At 49.2% G+C, this 24,764-nt stretch overlaps 1 protein-coding gene and 1 non-coding gene across 2 annotated transcripts; both read left to right on the top strand.

Annotated features, from left to right (window-relative positions):
* Positions 1-1,021: 1,021 nt before the first annotated feature.
* LOC711531 (uncharacterized) lies at positions 1,022-24,436 on the top strand. The gene is given in 7 exon segments (XM_077998195.1): positions 1,022-1,140; positions 7,099-7,211; positions 7,272-7,645; positions 10,634-10,933; positions 11,022-11,148; positions 12,153-12,266; positions 23,310-24,436. Coding segments are annotated over 7 exon segments (1,314 nt in total). The 3' UTR covers positions 23,477-24,436.
* On the top strand, positions 20,047-20,118 carry TRNAC-GCA (transfer RNA cysteine (anticodon GCA)). Its single transcript has one exon. It is a non-coding gene; the product is annotated as a tRNA-Cys (tRNA).
* Positions 24,437-24,764: the final 328 nt, after the last annotated feature.

Here is a 24,764-nt window from a genome sequence, read left to right as displayed (position 1 = left end):
GGTGGAAAAGGCCAAAGGCGTGTGTATCCCCAGAAGCAGAAGGGCTCATGAGGGAGGTAGACAGACCACAGGCCAAGCTCTCAAAGGAGCCGGAATCGTGACTGAGAGGCCAAACATGGGGTCAATAATGGGCAGGCAGATAGCTGAGCCCCAAGGTGGCCCTGGGGTCATGGGAACAGAGAGAGGTGGACAAGATTAAGGTCAAAATGAGGATAATGAAACATTTTCGGTAACAGTAAGAACATGTAAACATCAGAAAACATGTCATAAAAGGACTTTTTTGATTCTAAGATCTTGAAAGGGAATGGTTTAAGTGATGATCAGGTTTGGCTATGAATGCTGAACACGCAAAATAACAAAGGATGGAAGCAAAACAAAAACAAGCAAACAAACCAGAAGCTTCCTTTTCTCCCACATAGAAGTCCACAGGTAGGTGGTCCAGGGATGGCTTTCCATAGGGTCAAGAACCCGAGTTCTTCTTTCTGGCTGTCTGGCCAGCTTGGCTTTCATTCCAGTATGCCATCACCCACATTAGCATCTCATCGACCTCCCCGCCAGTAGGAAGGAGGAAAGACAAGCCTCTCCATGTAAGTACACCCATCACTTTCACCTGCATCTCATTGACCAGCCTTGTGCCTGTGGCCTCACAGCTCCAGGGGGTCTGGGAAGTGCAGTTTTCCTTCTGGGAAGCTGTGTGCTCAGCTGATAACCAAGAAGCAACGTAGAAGACACTGGTGGAAAACTCTGAACCTCTGCCTTACCGCACACCTTGAGAGCCGCAGTGAGCGGAGTTTGTGAACATTCCTAGAGCCAGGAAGATGAAAATCTGGTGAGGCCTTAGCATTGGAAGCACTTTGCTGTGGAGTTTGCCATTCCTGAGGATGAAAGCAGGAGGAGGTGAGGAAAATATGATTGTTAGCCTGGTTCTAAAAATTTCCACTAAGTTTGTGGAGAAGACACAAACATGGAGAGGAGAGCGTGGTGGAAGGAAATGGCTTTGAGAGAGGAGAAGCAGGGAGGGATGGTGGAGGAGCTGGGGTTTGGGGGCAACGTGGAGAACGAGGCTGAGAAGGAGAACCCACCCTCTCAGTTCTGGAGGTTGAAGGGGAGGGATGGCTTCAGGGGAAAGCCGGCCTTCAGGTGTAAAAGGAGGGATGAAAAGACAGACTCGCAGAGCAAGGCTAAGGAGGAAGGAGACTGTTTACAGAATAGCTGGAGGGCTGGCGGGCTTGGGTGGAGGAGCTGAAACAGTAATGGGGATACAGGAAGGAGGCTGTCCGGAGAGACCATTTTCACTATCAGAAGGCATTGGATGGCAGGGACGGGAAAGGGGCAAGTACCCAAGTTCTAGGCCAAAGCTCTAAGTGTTTGTGAAACTAGAACAGCAAAAACCACTTCTTAAAAAATTTAAGTTTTTGTGGGTAGAAAGTAGTATATATATTTACAGTGTATATGAACTGTTGTGAAACAGGCCTGCAATGTGAAATAAGCTCACTATGGGGAATGGGGTGTCCAACCCCTCTAGCATTTCTTGTTTGAGTTACCAATGCCACTTTTTGGAGGGAAAAAAAAGTACTAAATAAAAAATTCGAATATCTTGTTAACAAAAGGAATCTGCTTTAATGAAAAGGAAATTATGAAGCATGACACCAAAGATAAAAGAAGTGTTATTATTCAGGCCCCTACATCTTATACTAAGAAGAAAGGTCACAGGATACAGAATATTTTCAGCTCAGGGGAGTAGAGCAAAGTGCCATTTGCTAAACGATCAAATTAGACAGAGCCTCAAGTGACACTACACTTGACCAGGCTCTGTCTTCAGTACTTGCTTCTCTGTTGTGTTTTCTTGCCATCCAATGTAAAGATAATAAGACTTTGTTGCTGTCACATAGTTTTATTACAAGAACCTGTTTTTAACCTATCTAAAGTGGAAACTTCTGTTGTTCATAGAAATCAAAAGAATTAGTAAACGTATTTTAGGTAGTTCTGAAAAAGATTCATAAAAGGTGATTAGTGTGCCGGGCGCGGTGGCTCACGCCTGTAATCCCAGCACTTTGGGAGGCCGAGGCGGGCGGATCACAAGGTCAGGAGATCGAGACCACGGTGAAACCCCGTCTCTACTAAAAATACAAAAAATTAGCCGGGCGCGGTTGTGGGCGCCTGTAGTCCCAGCTACTCGGGAGGCTGAGGCAGGAGAATGGCGTGAACCCAGGAGGCGGAGCTTGCAGTGAGCCGAGATCGTGCCACTGCACTCCAGCCTGGGCGACAGAGCGAGACTCCGTCTCAAAAAAAAAAAAAAAAAAAAAGGTGATTAGTGTAAGGGATACTAAAAATCACGAATTGTGCTTCTGAATTCTATGCTGTATAGCTGAACCTCCATGAATTTTGAGATTTTGTACCAAAAAAGCTGTTTGTTCTCTAAAACATAGAATGCTATCACATCCTTGAGCTTTTGAGATGGTTGATATAATCCCTTCTGCAGAAGTTTGCTTTTAAAGCTTAAATATGACATAAAATTGCCTTTGATAGTTACAAAATTTAAACACAACATGGAACTTTACTTATATTTTAACCTGTTGACATTTCATCCTCTGCAAACTCTCTTGGCCTTATAAGGGCTCACTCACTGAGCTATAAATCCTCGTGGTTTGTCTTGGAATTAGAAGACCAATACCACCCCATCCCAGGGGGAATGCCTGGATCGAGAAGGGGAAAAATTAAGACAACTAGGAAATGCTGAAACAGCCTTTGTTCGTGAAGATGCTGTTCTGGTCCAGTTTTTGTTTTTTTTTTTTTTTTTCTCCCCAAGATGGAGTCTTGCTCTGTTGCCCAGGCTGGAGTGCAGTGGCGTGATCTCGGCTTACTGCAACCTCCACCTCCCAGATTCAAGAGATTCTCTTGCCTCAGCCTCCACAGTACCTGGCATTACAGGCATGCACCACCATGCCCAGCTAATTTTTGTATTCTTAGTAGAGATGGGGTTTCACCATGTTGTCCAGGCTGGTCTCGAACTCTTGACCTCGTGATCCACCTACCTCGGCTTCCCAAAGTGGTGGGATTACAGGTGTGAGCCACCGCACCCAGCCACAGGTCCAGTTTCAAGTACTGTACACTTAAGTGTGAAAGGAAAATAAATCTTGGGGCCCCCAAATCACTAACGTGAAGGGAAAAGTCCAGCGGGGAACTGCTTAGGGCAAACCTGCCTCCCATTTTATTCAAAGTCGCCCCTCTGCTCACTGAGATAAATGCATATCTGATTGCCACCTTTGGAGAGGCTCCTCAGAAGCTCAAAAGAGTGCAACAATTTGTCTGTTATCTACCTGTGACCTGGAAGCCCCCTCCCTCCTTTCAGTTGTCCTGCCTTCACCTCAAGTTGTCCTGCCTTCACCTCAAGTTGTCCCACCTTTCCGGACTGAACCAATGTACATCTTACGCATATTGATTGATATCTCATGTCTCCCTAAAATGTATAAAACCACCACATTCTACCCTCACCATTTGGTGGTTCCAGAAAAAGTGAAATCTTTACTCTACTGTCTAATAGAAAAGAAGTTAAAATATAGGCACCTATTTAAAATGTCAAAATTGAAAAGCCAGAGGGGTTATCTGGATTTGAACTGGTGTCCTGTTGGATCTGTAGTCCAATACTCTACCCCTGAGCTATACCCTATCCTGCTATTGTGTGGGTTAATTAATATCTTTGACTTTTATAGTCATACCCAGATCACCAGGAACCTATGAGATGCCACTTCACGATGGAAGCTCATAGGAGCTGCCAGACCCACCTGAGTGAAAACTCACTGACCTTGTGTATAACAGGAGGCAGTCTCTCCTCCTCAGATACCCCGGATCCTGTGTCTTCCCTGCCTTGAGTTCCTGCGTGGGGGTGGCAGCCTGGAAAAGCACTGCTAGAATGGCCTTCAGAGTCACCCTCCAGTTCCTGTCACGGTGGACACCCACAAAAGAAACTTCGTGTGACTGACGTGTCTGTTCTAACACACTTAATGACAGAGTTGGGTCTGACTCTCTGGGCCCGGTATTCCATTCAGGGCACTTTCAACACAACTGCAATCTAGGACAAAGATGATTCTTCCAGCTCCACTTCTTCAGTTAATATACATGGAGAATGATGGAGAAGGAGCAACTCCAAGAAATAGTGAGACGGCAGTAGCTGAGTGGATTTTGGAATCCCCAAAAGCCTTAAAATGGCCAATGTTAACCTAGTTTCAAGGACCAAAAAATGTTGCAGGAGAACAACCCCACTTGACTTTTTCATTGTTTTTTTAAGTGACAGAGTATTGCACTGTTACCCAGGCTGGAGTGCAGTGAAACAATCATAGCTCACTGCAGCCTCCAACTCTTGGGCTCAGGCAATCCTCCTGCCTCAGCCTCTCAACTAACTGGGACCACAGGTGTGTGCCACCATACCCAGCTAATACTTTTTATTTTTATTATTATTTTTTTTTTGTAGAGCAGACGTCTCACTATGTTGCCCAGGCTGGTCTGAAACTCGGGGCCTCAAGCGATCCTCCTGCCTTAACCTCCCAAAGTGCTGGGATGAGCCACTGCGTCCAGCCTCCCTCATGACCTTTCTGATGGCAGGCAGAGCCCTGTCCCTCTTAGAAGGAACACTTGGAGTAACACTTGGGTTAGCTCGTTTTCACCTCCTCATCTATGCCAAGGCCCTGCCTCTTCTGTTGTCACAGGAGCTGGTAAACTGTCCCATCTGTGAACTGTCTTTCCCTCCTACTGGAATTTCCTCCTTTACCCACAGGCTTTTTGCCTTGTAGCCCTGGCAGCCTTCTCAGAAGGCAGCTAAGGCAGCCACTCCTCTCCACTCCTGATCTGAGGACCTGGGAAACACTGAATTCCACAGTGATTTCTATGATGATGTTAAATTCCTTCAAGAGACACACAGATGGTCACTTAAGTCCAGACTGCACTTTGCCCCACTGCTCATGTCCTCCAGGACACACCATGGGACACACCATGAAAGCACTAGTTCCCCTAGGGGCCATATTGCCATGGAGGTAACACCTCTGTCTCCTCTAACAAGAATAAGCCCCTTTTCCAAGGTAATCCGGGAGTAGGATCTTCCAGGCAACAGGGCAGGGACTGATCAGCACATTGTTGTCTTGATAACAGAGGTAAATTATCATGCAGGGTGACCCGCAAAAAGGCCACAGTGAGAGTGGAAGCAGTGGTCTTCTACTGGGTCCCGTAACAAGTGGTGAAAGGAAGGCTGGACTCAGGGATGTTTGCAGAATGGTCTAGGCCAATCTCCTCACTTTACATATGAGGCAAGGGCTGACTGACTTGCCCAAGGATCTCGACTGGTTAATGACAGAACTGCTGGGTCTCCTGACTCCCAGTTCCCCCTACAATATCCCTGGTGCACATGTCCCAGCCTAGACAATGCTTGGGTATGTTTGATGCCTCTGCTGGATTTTTTTTTTTTTTAATCCAGGACCTTACAATGAAGCTAAAGAAGCTTCAGAGTGCCTCCCCTGCACCAGCTCTGTGCCTCCTTCTACATTTGTAATTTTATGAGGCTTTTTCTTAATAATGTTCTTCCAGATTACACAAGCTTCAGACCCATAAAACATGGGTCCACCCCTAGCAGAGGAGATGTGTCACTTGAGAGGGGAAGGAATCACGTGGAAGAGCTGAAGGGAAAAAGAAAAAAACAGGAAAAACCCTAGGGGCAGGTCCGGGGACATTCTCCTACAGCTCATGGGGTGAGTAGGGTGATTTTACCCTCTGTGGGATTTACTCCAAAAGACAAACGATGCCAAGGGCTCCAGGCAGGAAATGTCTAAACCCCCTCATTTGAGGGACAATCACCCAGAGATGAGAGGCATCAGAGAATAGCTGGGTAGTGCCTGTGACCTGAAGAAGAAAGTCGGATGCAGGAGCATTGGCAACACTATGAGTAAGGTCTTCCCCCACACGACTCCTGGGGCAATTCCATTTTTATACACAAACAAGAATGCAACCCAGATGATGCCCGGGCTGTACATTCAGCCCACACTGATGAAGAGAAACTAGGGGAGAACAGCCGGGCGCGGTGGCTCATGCCTGTAATCCCAGCACTTTGGGAGGCCGAGGCGGGCGGATCACCTGAGGTCCTGAGTTCGCGACCAGCCTGACCAACATGGAGAAACCCCGTCTCTACTAAAAAAAACTACAAAATTAGCCTGGCGTGGTGGTGTAATTCCAGCTACTCAGGAGGCTGAGGCAGGAGAATGGCTTGAACCCTGGAGGCGGAGGTTGCAGTGAGCCAAGATCGCGCCATTGCACTCCAGCCTGGGTAACAAGAGTGAAACTCCGTCTCAAAAAAGAAAAAAAGGAGAAACTAGCAGAGAATGTTCAGATCCCAGTCCCTAAGCCTGGCAAGCCCCGTAGACTCCGCACCACATGGAGCAGTTTCCCCAGCTGGAAAGAGCCCCGCTCAGCCCAGGAATCTGAAAGGCAATGCGCCTCTGTAACCACGTGGGGGCGCCCGTCCAAGGCGTCCTCCATCCCCAGCCTCTTAAGGACTTTTAAATTTTTATTTTTCTCTCCTTGTTTAAAAATACTGTCCTTGTTATTGAAAAATAAAAACATGAATTGGGAAAAGGCCTGTGGTCTATTAAAGAAAACTGCTTAGTCTATGTTGACATATGTATGCTTCCAAACTTTCAAAACTATAGATATATATAACGTATATAGAGTATATATAACTACATATAGTATATATAACGCTATATATAGAGTATATATAACGCTACATATCATGTCATATATTGTTTTAAAGTGTTAATTTCAAAACAAAGACAGGATCGTTCTGGACAGGCTTTTTCTCTTAATTATCTCTTTCTCTTAAATATCTCTTTTTCTCTTAAAGTATCATGAACATCTGTCCATACCAAGTTCTTCCCCAAAATGTTCAATGATGGTATTGCGTTCCATTGCTCATGCCATTAAAAAATATTTACTGTAGTAAACACATGGTAGAAAATGTTAAGTGGCGTCTACCGGTATATTCCTATTGTTCGAAGTATTTATTCCACTTCAAACACAGATGGGGGGTGAGTTATAGTTGCCCCCCGAAAACAGCCCAAACCTCCAGGCCCCGGACCTCAGGCGGCAGAAGTGCCTGTTCGGGCGCGCCAGGGCCCAGCTGGGCGAGGGGGCCACACTGCCCAAGGTCACCGGGGAGGGCCCTGCCAGTGCACCGGGGCCAGCGCAGTGACTGCGCGCGCGCACTCGGCAGTCGGGGGATGGGTGAGGGGTCGGCCAGGGGTCGCGGGGTCAGCGCCGGGTCGCGGGCCAGGCGGGCTTCGCGCCTGCAGTTCGCCTCCGGAGCTGCAGGTGGGGCTGCGCGGCTGCCTGCCTCCAGGAAGCCTCACGTGCCTTAGTCGGCCGCGCCGGCTCCCAGGATACAGCGTGGACCTGCCGGGCGCTAAAGTTGTTGGTGCGACTGCGGGCGGCTCCAGGCAGGGGTAGCCAGGGAGGAGCGGCGGCGGGGGCAAGGCCGGGCGGGCGCAGTCTGCGGAGAGCACTGGGAGGCCGGGCCTGCGTGGGGCCGCGCGCAGCACCGCGGCGACTTTCTTCGGGCCGCGACGGACAGCGCAGGGCCACGGAGGAGGTGGCCGCGGCTCCGGTAAGGGCGATCAGCGCGCGCACGGACTTGTGGCCTGGGTGCCCCGGGCGACCCGGGCCCGGCACACGGGGGCTCCGGCAGTCGGACCGTACTAACGCGCCTGGGGCTCCGGGGAACCGGAGCGCGGGGTCCGCCGGGGCCTACTGCGCCTGCCAGCCGGGACCCCCACTGCGGGCCGAGCCCCAGCGCTGGCGGAACGGTTGTCTCCGCCCCGGGCCGCCCCACGCCAAGTTCCTTGGCCTCTCCGGGGCTTCCTGCGCCCGCCCCAGCCGCTGTACCCTAAGTCTGCGTCTCTCCACCCGAGGCTCCTTTCTCTGCCTGGCGCTTTGCCTGTGGGTCCCTCCCCCAGCTCCTCCCAGCGGCTTAGTGGTACCTGGGAGTTGTGTGGCTTCGAATCCGCATACACCGACACCCCTTACTTGCCCAGCTCCCCGGGGTCGGCGCGGAAGGGGATATAGAGCCAGGTACTGCACCAAGCCCTGTTGAGGCGATAGTCTGTCTTTCTGTCCTCACAGCAAGCCAGTGGGATGGGTACTGGTGTTAATCTCTGTCATGCAAAAGAAAAACCTGGGGCCTAGAGAAGTTAACTTGCCCAGGCTGGCACACCTGGAAGTGTGAAAAGACACAGAGTGGCTGTGTGTTCAAGGACCAAGCAGACAGGTACGCGGGCAATAATTGTGCAAAACAGAAAGGGGTGAGTGCTGGCGCCCAGGTGGAAGCTTGCGGTGGGCTCCGGGGGAAGGAGCGTCAGGGGGCCGCCTGGTACCGCTGTCCACCCCTCCTGGCCTGATGCTCTGTGCCTCTGATTTGACCCGGATTTTAGGGAAGGCTAGGATTTCAGGCCCAGCTAGACCCGTGGTGCTTTCAGGGAGGGAGGAGTGCCTGGGCAAAGGCGCAGAGAGACGGGACAGTGCAGGGCGTGTTGACGAACAGAAAAGAGTCCATGAGCCTGGAGAAGATGGTTTTGGTTTGAGGCAGTGGGAAAGGAGTCTGCAGAGAGAGACTAGGAAGGGGCCTGCATGGCTGGACTTCATCCTGCGGGTGGGCAGTGAGTGAGGGATCCAGCTCCTCTTACCATCAGCTCCTCTCAAGCAAAGAGTTTCGGCTCCCGTGGCAGGAGTCTAAGGACAGCCCCACATATTCCAGCCACCAGACAGTAAGAATCTGGGCTGGAGCGAGCAGCGCACAGTCGCCACCTCCCACCACATAGTGTGAAGGCCTTACACAGGGCTTCCTGGCCCCATCAGAATTGTAAGAAAACCATGCACCTTGTTGTCCATCTGTAAAAGACTAATATTTTCTTAATAAAGTAGTTTATGCAGAGGTCCCTTTCATGCCACACAAAGACCGTAATAATGCACGTGGAGGATGGGGAGGATTTCAGTGGATGGGGAGCTGGTGACCAGTTGAAAGGAAGCTTCTGGAGTAAACTCTTGGCGTTTGACTTTACGTGACAGGGACTGATCTAAGAAAGGAGAGGTGAGGGAAGGAACAGTGGCCTTAGGTGGAGGGCGGACTCAAACCCAGCACCAAGCCAGCTCACCTGGGTACTTGCAGGGCCGCCTACTCCTTGAGAGCAAGACTCCCACCCACATTGGGGTTTTCGCTTAGAAACAGTTCAGCTTGTCCAGAACCTTCCAGCCTTGAAGACCCCTTAGAGTCCTACCTTCTTTAGGTCCTGCTTTCCTTCAAACAGCCAGACAGGCCCTTTAGCACTGTGCTGGACAAGTTTTTTTTTCTACCTTTGCTCAAACTCTCCTTTTGTCTCTATTTTTTGAGGTGTCCACCCACGTTCTAGTTCTCAGTGACTTTCTCTAAGTGAATCCGCACTGGTTTCTAGTAGCCACTTACTCATTTTGCAAATAATCGCCAACCTTTTGTTGAGGAATTATTTTGCAGATTGTTGTAAGGAGGCGTTGATCCTTGGGCATGGGTACCAGGAGCTCCTCTCTGCCCTGTAGGTCCCATTTTCAGAAGTGGGTGGCTCAAATAGTCCAGCTCCCCACCCAAGGCAATATGTGCTCGTTCTTCTTGTCCCCAGCTGCCGGTCACTGATATGCCATGTGAATGTTTCCAAGGACAGGGAGGCCCCTCATCTCTCATTAAGATGGTTTTTGCCCATATATAAGTGTAACTTTGTGACATATGTCCATTTTCATCACCCGACTGTATGTCACCACTCCTGGTACAGGTACAAAAATGATCGAGGCCATCATTTTTATGTTGAGCGGGTGGGACTTGGGAAAGAGAAAGAATCTTGTATGGCTCATGCAGTGTCAAAAATCTCTGGACTGATGGAGATTTGCAGTCATGGGAATTTTAGCTTGTGGGGGGGGGGGGCAGATGGGAAGGGGACAAAATGAGACTATCCTGGGGGAAGAGGAACTGGCTATTAGATTTTTATGTATATTAAAAGGGGACAAAAAATAAGTAGTACTCTTGTTTGTGCCATTTCAGTGAATCGGCTGTGTTTTTTTGTGTTTTGTTTGTTTGTTTGTTTTGCTGCATTATCGTCAATAGACAGTTCCTGTGTAATCATGAGGGGAGGTGCAGGCTGGGCTATAGTACATCTGCAGTTTACTATTTCCCCACTAAAATACCGAGCAATGCTAAGTCACTGTGTACGTAGCAAAATTGCACTGAGTGCCAGGCTTGGGTCAAGGACTGTGGTATGAAAAGATGCAATACCATGTTCAGGGAGCCCACAGTATAGGCGTGGGTAGGAAATTACTGTGTAGGGGGGTAAGCACCGTGAGAAGGGTCTGCATTGTGCTGCAGAGGCCTGGAGTAAAGGCACCCACCCAGACATAGACCTAACATACCCAAACAGGTGATTGCCAGCCTGAGACCTGGCATGTGGTACAGGATAGCCCCACTTGTCCACACATATGGGCTCCCAGCCCAGCTCCCCCATGCCTAGGGAAAGAGGGGCTCAGTGAAGACAATGGATGGAATGAATGATGCCGGTTTCTCTTGTGTTTCTGAAAGATTCCTCCGTGGACAATGGCAGCCAACATTCATGCCATGGAGAGGAAGATTGAATGGCAGGCTGCTCGCCTGCTTTCCCTAGAAAGTCGAACTGGGATGGCCGAGAAGAAGCTGGCCGACTGCGAGAAGACAGCCGAGGAGTTCGGGAACCAGCTGGAGGGCAAATGGGCCGTGCTGGGAACCCTGCTGCAGGAGTACGGGCTGCTGCAGAGGCGGCTGGAGAACATGGAGAACCTGCTGCGCAACGGGAACTTCTGCATCCTGTGGCTGCCCCTGGGCAGCAAGGGGGAGTCCCCCAAGGTAGCCCTGGGGCACCCTGGGGTTGGGGAGGCCACGGGGCCGAGACTGTGAGCATGTGGGTGAGCGAGTGTGACACTTGTGGTTTCAGGTGCCCGTGGCCTTTGATGATGTGGCTCTGTAGTTCTCTGAGCAGGAGTGGGGCAAGCTGGAGGACTGGCAGAAGGAGCTATACAGGCACGTGGTGAGGGGCAACTGCAAGACGCTGGTCTCTTTGGGTAAGGCCTGACACTCATTATGGGATTTTGGAAGTCCCTGTACTTCTCTCTCCACGTGGTTGTTCTCATGACAGTGATATGTAAATCACCAGAAACGTTGACCTTGAGAGTTGTTACCTCCTGTGAAAGATGAGCCCTGGGTGATGGAGTTAAAAGCTCCCTTCGCCCTGTGCGCAGGGTCCCAGAACACCAGGCTGGGAAAGGTGGTGGCTTCCCTCCTACACAGGCCTCAGATGTGGACCTTTCTATTGGTGCTGACTTGGAGCAGGGAAGACCCCTCCTGCTCTCAGAGCCTATGTGTAATCGACTCACATTTGAGAAAGACTCTTTCTAATTCAGCCTTCTCCTACAGACATGCGTGGCCCTTACGGTGACATGCCTCGAGGTCAGTGGAGAACATGGGCCAATGGTGCTTCTTGCAGCAGACATTTTCTTCATGCCTCAAAACTACTCTTCCCTCATTTTTTTGGGCTACTACTCTCTGCTCTCCTTGTTTGATCCTGCCCAGGAAGGGCCTGGACAGTGTTTCTTCCTGGGCTGATTTCCTCTTCTAATTTCCTCTCTGTGACCCTGGAGCCAAGGGCAGCGAGGCCTGTTAGAGAGGACAGGAGCAAGTGCAGACATGAGGTTGTTTTGTCAGCACAAGTGCACTGCTATTTAATATGCACGCTCTGCGGCAGTTTCTTCACCCCAGCACTGTTGACATTTGGGACCAGGTGATTTTATGTGTTGGGGGCCATCCTCTGCATCGTAGGATGTTCGGCAGCAACCCTGGCCTCTACTCTCCAGATGCCAGTCACCTCTCCCCCAGCCCTGGGCACGACAACCAGAATTGTCTCCAGACTTTGCCAAATGTCCCCAGGGAGCAAAATTGCCTGTGGTTGAGAGCTACTGCTCTATAACAATCAAGAGATTTCGTTTCTAGACCATTGTTGGTTTCCTGGGCTGACTGTTCCCAGCTCTGACTGGAACATGGCAAAAACTAACCTTCTGTCTTTCCTCAGACTACGCCATCTCCAAGCCTGAGGTCCTCTCCCAGATTGAACAAGGGAAGGAGCCCTGCCACTGGCGCCGCCCTGGCCCCAAGATTCCAGATGTTCCTGCGGACCCGAGTCCAGGTAAGGGCTGGGAGAAGGCCAAGGAGGCCTCAGGTGATGTGCAGGAAACAGAGATGGAAAGGCCAGGAAGGGTGTGATCTTTCCAGAGAGAGCCGAGGAGAAACATGAAGGTTACAGGTTTTATGTCTGAGTTTTTTATAGTTGAGTTTTAACCTCTAACTTATTCAACTAATGCTCTAGAAATGAATACTTTCTATTAGGGAAACAGGCGGCAAACCTAATCTTTTAGGAAGAGATGGAGGCCGGGCACAAGATGAGGGGAGGGAGAGGAGGACACCGAGAGGGAAGGCAGGAGCATAGTGGACCCTTGAACAATGCAGGGGCCAGGGGCGCCAGCCCCCAATCCCAAGCAGCTGAAGATCTACATCTAACTTTTTACTCTCCAAAAAGTTAACTACTGGATAGTCTCCTATTGAACAGAAGTCTTGATACTATGAACAGGGAATAGCACATACTATGTATGCTCTTGTATTGTGTATTGTATACTTACAGTAAGCTAGAGAAAAAATGTTATTAGGAAAATCATAAGGAAAAGAAAATATATTTACTACTCATTAAATGGAAGTGGAGCATCATAAAGGTCATCCTCCTCAGTGTCATCTTCAGATTGAGTAGACTGGAGGAAGAGGAGGGGTTGGTCTTGCTGTCCCAGGCGTGGCAGAGGCAGAAGAAAATTAACTTATAAGTGTGCCTGCGTAGTTCAAACCCATGTTGTTCAAGGGGCAACTGTGTATTGAAAACAAGATTAATTCAAAGCTTTGCAAAGAGTCGGCCTTGCTTCTGAGAACCAATGTCTAATTTATTTATTTATTATTTATTTTTGAGAGGGAATCCTGCTCTGTCTCCCAGGCTGGTGTGCAATGGCACGATCTCAGCTCACTGCAACCTTCTGGATTCAGGCATTTCTTCTGCCTCAGCTTCCCGAGTAACTGGGATTATGGGTACCCGCCATCATGCCCAGCTAATTTTTGTATTTTTGTAGAGACAGGGTTTCACCCCCAATGTTGGCCAGGCAGGTCTTGAACTCCTGATGTTAGGTCATCTGCCCACCTCGGCCACCCAAAGTGCTGTAATTGCAGATATAAGCCACCGCGTCCGACCTCAACCTTAATTTAAGCCAGGAGCAGTTGTAGAACATACACACCTTGGTCAGCCTTATGGTTCAGTATGATTAGAAGCACACATTTATTTAAGGTGAATCTGGTTACCAGATATCAGTGTCTCAGATTTCCTTGGAGCCAGTCAGCACCTTTGAAAGTTAAGGGAAGGACAGGTGGACACAGGAGAAAAACCAAATTCCTAAAGTGAAGACCTGCTGGGTCATTTGACCACGGAGACCACATCTCTGCAAGGCTCGACCCCTGATTCCTCCAGAAGACCCGCCCTTGACCATCCCACCTGCCTTGGTTTTCCCTTTCGTCTGACACTGAGAAAGATGGTGTTCCTTAGAGGCCCTCCTGTGCTCCACTTGTGTGAAATTAAACGCATCCCCCATGTTCATCATCTCATCTCAGTCAGATTTGCACTTTCCTAAGGGCAGAAGCATGTTCCGAGCTGGCCACTTGCCAGTCATCATCAGGACGTTCATGGTTTTTCGGGGGAACCTACCCCTGATAGTTAATGTGGGTTCTTTTCTATTTCCATAAGTGTCTTGACTGGTCTGAGAAATAAAGGAAAAGAGTACAAAAGAGAGAAATTTTAAAGCTGGATGTCCGGGGAAGACATCACATGTCGACAGATTCCGTGATGCTCCCTGAGCCATAAAACCAGCAAGTTTTTATTAGCAATTTTCAAAAGGGGAGGGAGTGCACGAATAGTGTGTGGGCCACAGAGATCACATGCTTCATAAGGTAATAAACTATCACAAAGCAAGTGGAGGCAGGGCGAGATCACAGGACCACAGGATGGGGCAAAATTAAAATTGCTAATGAAGTTTCCGCACACATTGTCATTGATAACATCTTATCAGGAGATAGGGTTTGAGAGCAGACAACCTGTCTGACCAAAATTTCTTAGGCGGGAATTTCCTCGTCCTAATAAGCCTGGGAGCACTTGCGGCTTGGGCTTGGACCATGAAAGACGGCAGCCTCCAAGGGGGCCGTTTATAGACCTACCCTCAGGGTGCATTCTCTTTCTCAGGGATGTTCCTTGCTGAGAAAAAGAGTTCAGCGATAGTTCCCCTATTTGCTTTTGAAAGAAGAGAAATATGGCTCTGTTCTGTCCGGCTCACCGGCAGTCAGAGTCCAATCTCCCTTGTTCCCTGAACATTGTTGTTATCCTGTTCCTTTTTCAAGGTGCCCAGGTTTCATATTGTTCAAACACACATGCTCTACAAGCAATTTGTGCAGTTAACATAATCATCACATGGTCCTGAGGTGACGTACATCCTCCTCAGCTTACGAAGATGAGGGGATTAAGAGATTAAAGACAGGCATAGGAAATCACAAGGGTATTGATTGGGGAAGTGATAAGTATCCATGAAATCTTCACAATTTATGTTCAGAGATTGCAGTAAACACAGGCGTAAGAAATTATAAAAGTATTAATTTGGGGAACTAATAAATGTCCATGAAATCTTCACAATTTGTGTTCTTCTGCCGTGGCTTCAGCTGGTCCCTCTGTTTGTGGTCCCTGACTTCCCGCAACAACGGTTTAGTTCCACTGGTGCATTTTGAGAATCTTCTAGGTGTCAAGGACAGTGCTGAATGCTAGAGGACAGAAAGACGGCTGAGAACACATACTATTGGGCTGGAAAAGAGGGTTACAACCCATGTGCGTCCAGCTTCCTAGCCTGGGTAGGAGGTTCTGGGTGGGTGGGTTTCGTTGTATTTACACCGTGTGTGGAGGCTTCCCTCACTTCCACAGCATCATTAAACGAGAGTAAAGAGGGGCCTGGAAATATGCTGGTTGCTGGTAAGACCCCGTAACACTCTTTGGCTACATAATATGATGTTCAGCAGCATCCATGGCCTCTACCAACCAGTAGACAAGATGAGGAGACAAACTCCATTGTCCACCTTGAGCCTGTCGGCAGGGATCCTGTGTGGCCTTTATCCCTGTCCCGTTTATCCAAGGAGCTGGGAATCACAGCTCATCCCTCGCCACATTTGGCCTGGCCCATCCCCTTATGAGACCTCACCTCCTGCACATCCCTCCACCGAGCCTGTGGGACTTGGAGCTCAGCAGACCTGCCAGGTCTTGAGTGTTCCCTGCTTGGACTGAGCTCCAGGGGACTGCAGCCCTCTGAGTGCTTGTCATCCTCTTCCCTGCCTGCCTCTGAGCCCAGGCCCGCCGGGGACAGGGTCCTCACCTCTCACGATTGCGTCTCTCCCAGCCTCACTCCCTCTCTAGAGACCCTGCCTTTGGGTCTCAGGCCTCGTCTTTTTTGCTGTTTCTGCAGACCTTCCCTCTCTTCTCGTCACTCCCTGCCCTTACTCTTGGCCATGGCAGCCTCCTTGTGGATGGTCCTGTGCCCCCTCCACCCATCCCACAGCCATCCATGACTGTGATAACAGTGACTGCACCACACCTCCATCTCCATCTCCAGCACACCACTCCCTGGCCGCTTCCTGCCGTCCCTTCAGTTCCCTGTCTTGTGTCCTGATTCCAGCAGTTTCCAGTCTTTCAAGACCTGCAAGCCATCAACCCTGCTGCCTTTTCACTGGCCTCACCCCTCATTTCCCTCCATGCCCACCATTGTGGTCCCCCCTTGCACACAGCCTCAGTGCCCTTGCCCCTGTTTTGTTCATTGTATCCACCTAATGAAATCTATCGGTATTCTGCACCTGCAGCCAAACAGCTGCACGTGGCTGCAGAGAACCAGGTAAGCTGGCTGCTGGTGTCATATGACATCCACGACCAGTGACTTCAGTGGGTGCTCTGCCATGCGGTCACACTGTGTTTCCCTAGCCCAGGGGCCGGCCAACTGGCTGAGGGCCAAATTTACCTCATCTGTTTCTGTATGGCCCACAGCTGAGAATGGTTTTATATTTTAATCCCTCTTTTTTTTTTAATTAAAGAGAAATACACCACTCACTTGCACAGCCCTCCCCATGCCGTCTGCCTGCACCTGTGCCCCCTTCTCTGCCTTCACTCCTGTGACTGCTAAACTGTCGACTCTCCAGCCAAAGCCCCCCTTCCACCTGGCTCTGCATCCCATTCCATGCCACCTTCTCAAGGGCAACACAAGCAATCCTGCCTTGACCTCGGGGACATCTGCACTTGCTGTCTCCTGCCCCTTCCCTCCCACTCTTTTACCCCTTCCACCAAAACCTCTCCAACCTCGGTTACCAGGGCCCTCCGTGGTGCTGAATGGTCTGTCTTCTTACTTGGCCTGTTCGTAACACTTGCCATGTTGCTCACTTTCTTTGCACCTGCCACCCACCTTCACTGCTCTTTCTTCCCTGGTTCCTGTTGCCCCGTGGAGCCTTTCAGCCCCAGAGCGCCCTTGGTTCTCACACTCCCTCTCTACTGCTTGCATTTCCTCACTCCCATTGTCTCCCAGGGTCTTGGGGCCACACGTACCATCTAGGAATGTGTGCCTCGAACCTGGATTTTTGCCCCAAATTCCACACATCTAGCTGCTTGGCCCTCATCTCTACCTGAGTGTCTCATAGATCTCCCCCTAAACATTCCCAGAGCTGAGCTCCTGTCTTCTCTGAATAGCCTGCTCCTCCCACATTCTCCCCATCCCAGTAAATGGCAGCTCCATCCTTCCATTTGCAGTCAAAACCCGAGAAGTCCTCTCTGACCTCCTCCTCCACATCCCCATCCACTCCACCAGAAACCCTACTGGCCCTCCCTGCAAAGTTTGCCCAGAGTCTGTCCACACCTCGTCCCCTCCACTCTGACACCCAGGCTTATTGTCTCTTGCTGAGGTTGTCACCAGCCCTTCTGCCCCTGCCGTGATCCCCGAGTCTCATCTCAGCCCAGCAGAGTGATCCCTTTTAGACCCAGTCCTGGCTTTCCGTCTGACCCGCACCATCGGCTCACCTCCTCCACTTTCCTCTCACTCTCTGCCCAGCTGTACCATCCCTGTTGCTGTCCCTTCCGCCCTGTGCCAGGGCCTTCGCAGCGCCCTCTGCTGGGAGTGCTCCTCAGGCAAATGCCACCTTCAGGCCTTTCCTGTCATCGGTACTACAGCCCCTCCCCACCCAGGACTCCGGGCCTCCTTTCATGCTTTGGGTCTTCCGTGTCAGACAGCATCGTGTAATATATATCTTTCCTATTTATACATTTATCTTATGTCAGGTCTCCCTCATTAGAATGTCAGTTTCAAAAGTACAAAAACTTTTTAAGTGTTTTCTTCGTATATTCATTCTAGGCACCTGGAATATTGCCCAGCATAGAGTAGGAATTCAATAACTGCTTGCTGGATGTATGCCATGCTTTGTAATTTAAAACGTGTGTGTGTATGTGTATGTGTGTGATGTGTGTTTGTGAAATAATGGATTTTTCATACCATTTAGGTCCCCTAGGCCTCCCTAGGGCAGCCACTTGTCCTGAATTGTCTATGTTTATCCTTTCCATCCTTTTTTTTTTTTTTTTTTTTTTTTGAGCCAGAGTCTCACTTTGTCGCCCAGGCTGGAGTGCAATGGTACAATCTTGGCTCACTGCAACCTCTGCCTCTCAAGTTCAAGCGATCCTCCTGCCTCAGCCTTTGGAGTAGCTGAGACTACAGGCGCATGCCACCACACCTGGCTAATTTTTTGTATTTTTAGTAGTGACAGGGTTTCACCGTGTTAGCCAGGATGGTCTTGATCTCCTAACCTTGTAATCCACCCGCCTCGGCCTCCCAAAGTGCTGGATTAGAGGCATGAGCCACCGCACCCGCCCTCTATCCAGATTTTAAAATGTCTACTGTGTGCATTGGTAGTTGTGAACAATATATGGATTTTTGTGTTTTGAAACATTACATAGATGTCGTTATATTTATCACTCATTATTATTATTTCAGACGTATCCATGATACATGTAGATCAAGTTCATTCCTTTTAACAGATGCTTAATATTCCAGAAGCAACTATATTGTAACTTATTTTCCATTCCTCCACTGATTGGCGCTTAAGCTTTTTCTGATTTTTCACGCTCACAAGCGATACTGTAGTGATCATTCTTGGGCCTCTTTGTGCCCCTGTGGGGATGCTACTTCAGGAAACAGACCCAGCAATGGCCTCACCATATCATAGGCTTGCTTGATATCGTCTCTGCTGTTGCCATATTGCTGTCCCCAGGCGTACCCCAGGGCCACCGGGTGCTCCCAGCAGCAGCTATGAAGAACCTGTTTCCTTAAGTCTTTGCCCAGTTTCTATAATTACATTTCTGCCAACCTGATGGGGGAGAGATCCTGGTCCTAATTCAGGATACTGGAGGCCTGAGCTTCAGGGCTCAAATAGATTTCGTGCCTGGTCCTGGCTTTGCTAGTTGTGCTGAGCTAATGGTTTGGGGCCAACATGGACTGGGTCCCCTCTGCTAAAGTGTCTCCCTTTTAAAGGCAAGGAATAATAAGTGAGGAGAAGGAAGAAAAGAAGACAGTCGAAAAAATGTAGGACAAGGCCCAAAGTAACCCCACTGTGCAGAGGGTGAAGTGAAGTGGAGAGAGTATGGGAAGTAGGTTAGAGAAGATAAAACTGAAGTAGGAGAGGAGAGAGGAAGCTTCCAGCTCTAAACAGCAATTCTCCAAATTGTTGCCCCACACAGGGACTGAGGAGGAGGCTGCAGGATTCTAGGCAGGAAAGATTTCTAGAAGTTGTCTGATAGGTCCATGGGGAAGGACAGGGTAAGTTCACAGCCAGATAGAGGTCTGTCTGAATGAAGTCAGTTGCCAGTGGTTCACTGAAAATGATGAGAAATTACAGTGTATATTAGATCCTTGGGCCTGGGAACATAGGTGAAACAGTGTCAATCAGGAAAGTCTAAACAGATAAGAGGGCACATTTTGGGGGCAGAGCATCTGGCTGCATATCAAGTAGTCCCTGGTTCAAGACAGTGTCACTTGTTGACCCTTCCTTTCACTCTGCCCACATGTTTTCAGTCACTCTGTCCTGTGTCATTTCCCAGTGACCACAGATTTCTCCGATTCTCCACTTCACCACTTTTTCATGGATTGGATCCTATCTTCTGGTTACTAACTTTTATCTGACACATGGGATTCAGCGAATGGAGGATAAGAGGAAAGAAGAGTAAAGGAAAAGGCAGTTCAACTCCTGCCTCAGAGTGTTGAGTGCAAGGAGGCCCTTTATCATGAATGTGGATTCTTGTCATGACTTGGTCATTAATCAGGTATGTTTTGTTTGGGCATGATTTTAAATACTGTCATTTTTTCTAGATCTGTACCATGTAAGGGAGCACATTAAACCAGTAGCTCCAAACCATGAGTCAGAATGCTGCAGGGAGTTGGTTAGAAGCACACATGGTCCCTAGGTCCTTTCCCAGAGAGTCTGGCTTAGGAGTCCTCCAGTGGGGCTCAAGAACTTTTGCTTTTACCCAGCTCTGCCCAGCCCAGCCTCACCTTTAAAGGGTCTGTTGAGCAACCAGTTCTTTGAGTCCTACCCTTCTCGGCAAGTTTGAAGGATGTCCTGGCTGTAAACCTCAGTGATTGTAATGTCCCTGTCTTCAGTCAGACACTGGAGGAGGAAGGATGCTGGTGGTTAAGTAGAGCTGGCAAGCAGGTGTGGAGTAGGAAGGGGGTGTATCGTGACAAAGCAAGTACACATCTCATGACGGTGACAGGGTGTGGCCATACAGGTTTATAGTTCTTACTGGAGACAGGCAATTAAATGGGGGTATAGCTCAGCGGTAGAGCATTTGACTGCAGATCAAGAGGTCCCTGGTTCAAATCCAGGTGCCCCCTCCCTATTTTCTTTTGGGGTGATCAGACCCAATACCAGGTCATGAGGGCAACAAAGTGGCGGAGTCAAAGGAATGAGAAAAAGACAGTTTGAGAGAGAAAGTGGGACTAGTGGGCCATCACTAGTGTGGAGGCTGGGAAAGCCCAGAGCTCTGGGAGCCGGCGCTATTTATTGGTGCTCAAACAAACAGGTGGAGAGGATGTGGGGGTTGAAAGGAAACAGTGTTATCAAGTGAAGAGAAACAGGATAATGGAGTGCTAGAAGCAAGGAGCCAGCAAGTCTAGCCAGACATGCAAGCCCTGCCTCACCTTCTCTCCTAACACTCAGCTTTTCTCCCAATATCTTTTCGCTCACTGATCACAATAGGATATTCTACTCTTAGCTTTTCTTCAGCACATGGATTCATTCTGCAAAGCAGGAGAGATAGGAAGCAGGTCAGGTCTTCACTAGAAAGCCTCCCCTGACCCCAGAAGCTCTAGAGAAACCCAATTTCTTGAAGGCAAGTCAGTGCCAGGTCTGGGGAGAACTCTTTTTTTCTTACACATCCCAAGCCTCTTCATTTGGGGAATTCACAATTGTGTAAGTCTTGGTGGAAGACAGGATCCTGTCTCTGGTTAAGGGAAGTACGAGGTCAGATATGTCCTCTCCCTGAATGTTGGTGTGTGAATCAGCGTTCCTCAGAGAAAACAGAACCAATAGGGGCTGTGTGTGTGTGTGCACATAGATTTTAAGAAACTGGATCATGCCATTGTGGGGGCTGGCAAGTGTCGTGTCTGCAGGGCATGGCAGCAATCTGGAGAAGCAGGGAAGAGTTGAGGTTGCAGCTCCAGCCTGAAGACAGCGTGGAGACAAAATTCCTTTCTTGGGGGACAGCAGACATTTCCTCATTAGGTTTTCATCTGATCAGATGATGCCCACCCACATTTTGGAGGGTAATCTGCTTTACTCAAAGTCTGTAGATTGAATGTTAATCATACCTAAAAAATACTTTCACAGCAACATCCAGATTGGTATGGACAAACATCTGGCCACCATGGCCTAGCCAAGTTGACACATTTAAAGAAGAAAATTTGTTGAGGCAGACAGAGCCTCCCTCTGCCACCCAAGCTGGAGTGCAGTGGCGCTATCTTCACTCACCACAGCCTTCATCTACTGGGCTCAAGGGATCCTCCCACCACAACCTCCGGAGTAGCTGGGACCGCAGGGGCGCACCACCATGCCCAGCTAATTTTTATATTTTTTGTAGAGATGGGATTCTGCCGTGTTGCCCAGGCTGGTCTCAAACTTCTAGGCTTAAGCGATCCACATGCCTCAGCCTACCAAACTGCTGGAATTACAGGCATGAGCCACTGTGCCCTGCCAACACATAAAATTAACCAGCACCATTGGGAATGGCTTCAGTTTGGCTAATTATATTCCCCTAAACAATACCATGAATGCAGACTAAATCCTACATAGAAGCAGGGTGAATTTGGAATTCATTCTGGAGATGGCAGAGCTCTGGCAATGGCAGTAGGGCCAGAGGCTGCAGCCAGTGTCTGTTGTGGTAGCAGTGGTGGCTCCCTAGCCAGGGTGGGCTGAGGTCCTGCCTATTTGATGAGCCTGGCTCTGGGGGCTTCTCTGAACTGTATGAGTTCCTCGCCATCCTGTCAGCAATCGCCCTCTGTGTCTCCACTCACCTTATATGACGTCTTCTTTAGAAATCATAGTGCCCTTGCTGGTACCAGGGATGTATAATAAATGATTACAGAAACATGAAGGGAATGTGGATTGGGAATCTGGCCTCATTAAACTTGAAGGTAATAAAAATCTACGCAGTTTGAGGGGATAGAAATCCAGAAGCCCATATCAGGCTGTAGAAAAGTTGAGTAACTTTTGCCTGCAGTCCCATCAGGACCAATTTCTAGTTCCCAGATTGTAAGTGACCTCTGGGCAGGATGACTGGTCCTACCAGTTTAAACAAAGCAAATAGCTCACGTGTCACCCTGTATGATCCATTCCACGTGGACTGAAGCTCCGCCTCCCGGATTCCCACCTTTCTTCTGCCTCAGCCTCCTGAGTAGCTGGGACTACAGGCACCCGCCACCACGCCCAGCTAATTTTTTGTATTTTTAGTAGAGACGGAATTTCACCGTGTTACCTGGGATGGTCTCTATCTTATGACCTCGTGATCTGCCCGCCTCGGCCTCCCAAAGTGCTGGGATTACAGGCGTGAGCCACTGCGCCCGGCCACAGGAGGCCAATTATAAATGCATTTGAGGTACTAGGGATTTCTTGCTATAATGTAGAAAGAATCTATAGGCTTCAGGGGGTAGGTAAGCTGGAGTGGATTTATCACACGTGACTTGCCCTGGCTTGAAAAATACGTAGGTGTGTGGAGCTTCTACATTCGTAAAAAGAATTATAGTAGCTGTTCCCTGTAGACAGAAATGCTGGTGGGAGGGATGATAGCGGAAAGGGAGCCCCTGATTTCAGTGAGGCTAGGAGGATCCTAGGGTATCAGAGGCCAAGCACTGTGATACTTTACCGCGAAATGTTATTCCATGGTCTGTGCCACACAGATCTTGGCTGTGACTCATCAGTGGTGAGGATTTTAGGCCTGAGAATGGGGAGCCATTGTGGTCCCCTGGATGTGTAGGTCTGAGCTACCACCATAACTGGCACAATGGAGGTTCCTGGCCTCTGACCCCGGTCTGAATCTGCTCAAAGAACCTGCCTGCTCTGATGACGAGAAAGCCAAGCTTGAGAAAAGAACTCTGCCACAATACCCAGTCATGGACTGTGAATCTTCCTGCCACATTTCCCCTAATAGGCCCTTCAGCCATTGGCTGGAAACTGCATTGAGGAGTGGGAAATATCCACATAATTTGGGACGATTGGTGGCTCTGCTGCATCTGTGAAGCTCCTGGAGGTTTGGTATTTTTGGGAACATCAGAATATTCCAGAAAGGACCACATCCTGCATCTTGCTTTGTTCAGCTACCACCACCATCAGAGGGGGCTTGAGAGACCACAGTTACTACCCATGGTGTGCTCCTCTCACCCAAAAGACTACAGACTGCAAGGTTTTCATCACATAATAATGAGATGAGCCTTAGAGGACAGACCAAAAGTTTCCAATCAGGGTACCCTTTACCTATTCTTATTTTTATTTACTGATTTTGGAATCTGACTCCAGCTTCCTTTTCCTTGAGGAGCCCGTGATCTGTATCTGTCTGCATGGAGGAGAGAGAAGAAGCTGATGGGATCAGGTCAGTCCTCTGGGAAGTCCCAGCTGACTTCCTCCATCATCTCGCTCCCTGCCCACAGTCTCCCAGAGCCTCCCAGAATCCTGCTCTCCCCCAGTCCTTGGTCTGGGTAGGCCAGGGTGTGAGTCTGCAGCAGCCCCAGATGGGAAATCCAGAACCTGAGGGCACAGAGCCAAAGTCCAGGGTGCAGCACTCTAAGCTCAAAAATCTAAGCTCATTAGATTTCTCATGCCCATCGGAGGTGGGCATGAGACTGTGGCTGGTTCAGGTACTCCTGTGCCACAGTGGAAGCTGGGTGCTGTGGAGAATGCAGCAGGACTTAGAGACATGGCCCAGCCCTCTCTTGTGGATCACATGGATGTGCCTGGGGAGATTCTGGAGAACTCTACAAAAGTGCTGGAGTGGTACCCAGCGGGCTGCAGGAGACAGGTGTGCCCTACAAACTTTAAAGCCCATAAAATCACCTGAGGGTTATTGAGTCTGCACTTCATAGATGCCATGGGTCAGAGATTAGATAGGCTGTGTCATTTTTTGCCCAGAGTGGGTTGGGAGGAGCTTATGACCTAGGACCTACTTTGGTGATTAAAAGTAGAATGGTGTAGGGGGCACTTGGATTTGAACCAGGGACCTCTTGATCTGCAGTCAAATGCTCTACCCCTGAGCTATACCCCCAGTCGTAGACAGATATTGTAATTAACACCCTTTTGATGTGTCAGCACAGCAAAAGCAAGACCCAGCTCTGCTGGATTGGATGTCTAAGCCGGTTCTGTTTCTCTGAATTCTGGGTTCACTCCTTTCATTGATACTTCTTTCTCCATCACTTCTGTGTGTACCTGGCTGAGAACACCCTGGTGGCCTTGTTGACCTTTGTAAATGGAGAGACCCTTCAAGTCATCCAGATAATTCTCTTAGACAGTATCAATTGTTGAGCATCATGTGAGGTGTGCTAGGCTGGGGACAGAACTGTAACTAGGTGATACCACCCTCCCCGGCACTGAAGGGAGACCAGAGCCTGTGTCTGGAGACTTGTGTTTGACGTAGAATACTGTTCATGATAATTTGTCAAGTAAAAAGCAAATTGCTTTTGTAAAAAAAAAAAACAAAGAAAAAGATACTCAAAAAATAATACTTAAGTCTTTTAAAAATGTGGCACATATTCAGGGAATACTATGTAGCCATAAAAAAGAATGAGATCATTTCCTTTGGAGCAACATGGATGGACCTGCAGGGCGTTAACCTTAGCAACTAACACAAGAACAGAAAATCAAATAATGCATGTTCTCACAAGTGGGAAATAAATGATGACAACACATGGACACAGAGAGGGGAACACCACACACTGGCACCTACTTGAGGGTGGATGGTGGAAGGAGAGAAGATTGGAAAATAATACGTATGCAT

This window comes from Macaca mulatta, chromosome 3 (assembly GCF_049350105.2).
Source record: "Macaca mulatta isolate MMU2019108-1 chromosome 3, T2T-MMU8v2.0, whole genome shotgun sequence".
Taxonomy (NCBI): Eukaryota; Metazoa; Chordata; class Mammalia; order Primates; family Cercopithecidae; genus Macaca; species Macaca mulatta.
This window is presented reverse-complemented; position numbering and strand designations above follow the sequence as displayed.